This window comes from Fukomys damarensis, unplaced genomic scaffold (assembly GCF_012274545.1).
Source record: "Fukomys damarensis isolate Sample0158 unplaced genomic scaffold, DMR_v1.0_HiC HiC_scaffold_11, whole genome shotgun sequence".
Lineage (NCBI taxonomy): Eukaryota > Metazoa > Chordata > Mammalia > Rodentia > Bathyergidae > Fukomys > Fukomys damarensis.
The window spans coordinates 23,870,594-23,875,621 of NW_022900923.1; the positions used below are offsets into that span (position 1 = coordinate 23,870,594).

The following is a 5,028-nucleotide window of genomic DNA, read 5'->3' on the forward strand; positions in this document are numbered from 1 at the left end:
CCCGCTGTCTTGCGGAGACTGCCACGCCGCTGCGCCTGCCTCTCACTACTGGAGAAAAGGTGATCCTTCCTTGGACCTTTGCAGAAGTGTCCTGGCACTCTTAGGGCAGACAAGGCAAACGAGCTTCCGGCCCAGGACCCTCCGGCCCCGGGCTGCATCCCGCCCCTCCCCCGCGTCTCCAGCGCTCGAGTGCCCCCTTGCTGAGCCTCTGCGCTGGGCTGGTGCTCGCTCTGCGCTCCTCCGCACGCTCCTTCCCCGTCTTCTCTGCTTGGTGCGGCTGAGTAGAAGGGGAAGACCTCTTCCTTAGTGAAGAAGTTCGGTCCCTGGACAAGTCGCGTGCCGGGGCCACAGCTAGGCTGGCTGCAACCTGTTCCTCCCTCGCCCCAGCGCCCGCCCTCTCGCGCTCCCGCCCTCTCCCGGCGCAGCCGCGGATCGCTGTTGCATGCTGATCTGGAGAGGCGGCGGCGGCCAGCGCTCCGGGCGGATGCTGGCACTCGGGCTTCGCTGTTCTCTGGATGCTGCTCAACTTCTACGCCAAACGCTGGAGCTGTGAAGTCATTTGTCCCTTTCTGACTGGATCGACTTCTTATTTTGATATTTTGGGCGTTGCGGTTTACGCAGGAACCTCAGTACTGCTCTCCCCCCTCCCTCCCTCTCTCTCCAACCTTTGGATGCATCTGCGCTGGCAGATTTAAAGACCCAAGTCTTGGCTGTGGAATTTCTTAGATGGACTTATAGGACCTGGCGTTATAAAGCACGTCATCGTAACGGGTCCTCGTCTTCTTTCTTTTTTTTCAAAGTTCTTTTGTTTTCATCTTCCCCTCCCCTCCCCCTCCCCCAACCAATAAATCACCAAACTGTTACCTAGAGGGCTGTGCCTGCCTCTCTCCCTGAACTAGGTGGTGCGTCTGCCAGAAGAGGAGCTATGTTTGAAGAGCAGCCTACTCCATTCGTCTCCTCTCCGGTCCCTCACCACCATCACACACTGGCATTTTGAGGGGGAAAATTGCCTTCAGAAACTGAGCAACCCCAAGCCCTTCCCCACCTTTTTTCCTTCTTGAGGAATGGAGCTTCGCGGAGGTTGTATTTAGGTTCAACAGTTCTGAGCGGCGGGGCTGCTTGCTGCCGCCTCTCCCAAGAGCTTGCGGGCTCCCCAGAGGCGGTGGTCCCTGCGCCAGTCTAGATGCGGCTCTGAGTCTCCGTGTGTCTCTCTGCTTGTTGCTGTGTGCGGGTGTTCGGCGATCACCTTTGTGTGTCTTCTGTCTGTTTAAACTTCAGGATGGCTCGCTTCGGGGAGGCGGTGGTCGGCAGGCCAGGGTCAGGAGATGGAGACTCGGACCAGAGCAGGAACCGGCAAGGAACCCCAGTGCCGGCCTCGGGGCCGGCGGCCGCCTACAAGCAGTCGAAAGCGCAGCGGGCGCGGACTATGGCTTTGTACAACCCCATTCCCGTCCGGCAGAACTGTTTCACCGTCAACAGATCCCTGTTCATCTTCGGAGAAGATAACATTGTCAGGAAATACGCCAAGAAGCTCATCGATTGGCCATATCCTTTCTTGCCCACCATAACTCCCTTCTACCCCTTTGCCTTTCTGCTGGTGAGGGGGGAACCTAGCATATAATTTATTTCCTACCCCTCCTTCAGGGTGCCAGTTCGCCCCTTTGCTGAAGTGCACTCTTAGGTGTACTCTGTGACATCTAAGGGGCAAGCTTGGTGCCTTGAAGACCTGTTTGGGCACTAGTGTTTTTCAAGGTAAGACTTCTGGCTTTTGAATTTTCCTATGTGTGGAAATCTCTAGTATCCCTGGGTGTGTGGTATTGCAGTGTCTGCCCCTTTCTGGGCTAGGCTTTGTCTGAATCCCAGTCACCCAAACCCCCACTCCTTCTACAAGCTGCACTCTTCATAGACTTGGGTAACCCCTAATCTCAGGGCTTTATTTCATAATCAGTTTCCCATTTCCACCCTATACGCCAATCCCTCTGTCCCCATTTCTACCAGTTGGGGAGACACCTGCATGCAGTCTGCCACTAGGCAAGTGGAGGCTCTGGGTGGGGATTTATCAGTTCAGAAGCCCCAAGAGCATTGAACCGAAACCATGTATACAAATAGACAGATTAATAAATGAAAGAAGTCTTTGGCTGGAGACTAAGTTTAAATTCCTCTGAAGGTGGAGTATGCGTTAGTGGAGGTGATCTCTGTCACCACCATCAAAGTTGAAGTTCTCTCCCCAGCCAAAGACCAGCAGCTCATTCAGGCCCATCCTTTTCTTGGTCCTGGGTTGGGTACTTATGTTTCTTAACTCCGCTGGTTGCTCTCTGAAGTATCAGGGATCAGACAAATCTGTAGGGCCTTAGTTTGTGAGCTGAGAGCCAGAGGTATGCAAACAATCTGTTTCTAGTTCCAAAGGGATTGCTATTCACTAGGAGCTGGTGGGGCAACTCTGATGACGGTGGTGTCCTGGTGAACAGGCATGGAAGGAACGTCTTTGCAAGTTTAATCCAGCAGAGCAAATGCAGGCTGCTGATTAGGCATGTCAGTGCCTTGTTCTTCACTAAGAATTCTGATGCCTGGCAGGCCATTAGTAATTGCGGGTGCTGAAGGGGATTAGTAGGAGATAAGCTAGTGATATAGTGTTAAATGTGGGAATGGGCTTGGGGACTCTGGTGCTTGTGGAAGGACGTTTCTTGAGAAAGACGCACTTGCAAAAGAAGCATGTGTAGCTTCCTTCTGTACTCCCTCCTCCCTACCCCCACCCTCCAGGTGTGCAGCAGTGAGATAGTTGGAGCTGCAGGAGGTCTCTAGTATGGGCCAGGCCTGGGGCTTGGTTTCCCTGGGACCCCGGCATCTCTCTGCTAGCCCCACTTCAATCTCTGGCCTTTGTTTCTCCTCCCTAGTTCTCTGTTTCAGCAGCTCCGCGATTGGCTGGAGCCTGGTGCTTCTAGGCAGCACTCCTCATTAGAAACGAAGGAGTATCTCCAAGCAGATATTCTTTCTGCCTCTGTTCACATCCTCCCACAAACACCCCTGACAGGGCTTCTCCCTCTCACCTCTTTCCTGCACTCTCCCCTCCCTTTCTCATCCTCCCTTACAGTGCCAGAGTTGAACGTTTCTAGGTGGGGGCTTCAAGCGGGGGCGGGGTCCTGTCCCTGCAGTCTCAGCTGCCGGGCTGCCGGTAAGCTGCACAAAGCGGACAGATCTCATTGTGTTGCGTGCTGCGGCTGCAAATAACTCCTCGGGGCAGGTCTCTATGATTTCCAGCTGGTCCCCCTACCTCACCTACCTTGTACAATTCTCTAAATTTTCCCCCCCACGAGGTACCGCTTTGCCGTGCCCCTCTCTTAGAGGACGTTTATTCAGACAGGTGCCTTGCGGTACACAGACAAAGCCGCTCAGAGACCCGCGGGTGGTGGAGTATGCCAGCTGACACGGTTGGCACCTTGGACAGCACCATCTAAACTCCTCTGGTGGCCCTGGGTTCCCCAGTCACTGAGGTTCAGCAACTCGAGTACTTCCGGCTGGGCCCCCTCTGCTCCCTGGCTGGGAAATGAAGCACGTTTCCTACACCATGCGGTGACACCGCCTTTCCACCGCGCTATAGAAGCGCAAGGTGCAGCTGTGGGTCTTACTCCTCCCTTCCCTCCTCTCTGGCCCAAATGGACCAAAGAGTCAGAGGAGGGGTGCTCCAGGGAGTCAGTTTCAGCATCATGCTCAGTGTCTTGGCTACAAGCCAGGGCCCAGTGGGCTTTTCCCCTTGTAGTTAGGAATTTTACAGTGGTTCTACAGTGTGTAGGCTGTTTAAGTGTTCAGAGAACATCTGCTAAGGTGTTTAGTGAAGCCTGGTTGGAAAATTTAAAATACATGGTTTGGTTTATTTTCCTAGCTGTACAACGTAATTGACTGATATATTCCCTCTGGTGATGACTACGGAAACATTGCGCTTCTGTGTTTTCTCCAGATCCACATCTGAGTTCCTAGTCTCCCCTGCCCTTGCTTTTGCAATATCCATCTTCCTGAAATATCTTGCTTTTTCTTACTGGAAGTCAGGGCAAGTAGTAGTTACCCCAAAAACTTTGAAGTTAGGCTACCTGAGTTCAAATCCTATTCCCTTCAAAAGCTCTGACCTTGAAAAGTTACTCCATTACTGTGTAACTCAGTTTCCTTATCTGTGAAATGAAGATGATTATAAGTTACTGGCAGAAATAAGTCAATATATATCAAATGGCTAGAGCACTAAGTAGTTACCCAATAAACATTACCATCATTAAAGGAGTCCTTGGGCTGGGGATTTAGTTCAGTGGTGGTTCTGGTGCCTGCCTCGCAAGCTGAAGGACCTGAGTTCAATCCCCAGTACCCCGCCAAAAGAGTCCTTTGGGAACTTTAGTATATCTGAAGAGAGGGGTCTTAGTTCAAAGTGAGGTCTTTTGTTTAGATTCTTACATCTCAAAGAGCAAGAAGCTGCAGCTCTCAGGAGTGTCTAAGAATTCAGACTCCTGGGCCCCACTTTAGACAGTTGAGGCTGAATCTGCTTTGTAACAAGATACTAAAGTGATTAGTGTGTGTGTACTTGGGTAATATATTCCCTGTGCTGGTGACTAGTTTAAGATGTACTTCTCTACTCTTTGTTTGGGCCAGTTTTAAAAAAGAAAAGAAAGTTATTCAGGAAACATGTCAAGACTTGCTTTAGTATTTGGTACTGATGTATTTACATTCAGCATGGTTGAGGGTTTTGATTGCTTGTGCTCTATGACAATTTGTAAAACTTACAGTGGTGTTGACTATAGGAAGTCGTTGTGGGACTAGGACAGTGTGTCCTTCCTGTGTGCTATGTGTATTGGTCTGAAAGGATGAGTTGAGTAAAAGGAATGATTTAACTTCTTGTAGGATCCTCTGATTTGGGGTGGGTGTATCTAATGGTTAATAGTGGGGGGTCTAGGGCCAGGGATTTAGCTCAGTGGTTCCACTGCCTGCCTTGCAAGTTCAAGGACCTGAGTTCAATCCCTGGTACCAAAAAAAAAAAAAAAAAAAAAA

The 5,028-nt window shown here is 51.2% G+C and overlaps 1 protein-coding gene across 1 annotated transcript in view; it reads left to right on the top strand.

Moving 5' to 3' along the window:
- Nucleotides 1-5,028, top strand: part of Cacna1e (calcium voltage-gated channel subunit alpha1 E) — a 397,594-nt gene that overhangs the window by 78,624 nt on the left and 313,942 nt on the right. The window contains exon 2 of the mRNA XM_010630288.1: nucleotides 1,279-1,545. Coding sequence (XP_010628590.1) covers nucleotides 1,279-1,545 — 267 coding nt within the window. The remainder of the gene's footprint in view (nucleotides 1-1,278; nucleotides 1,546-5,028) is intronic.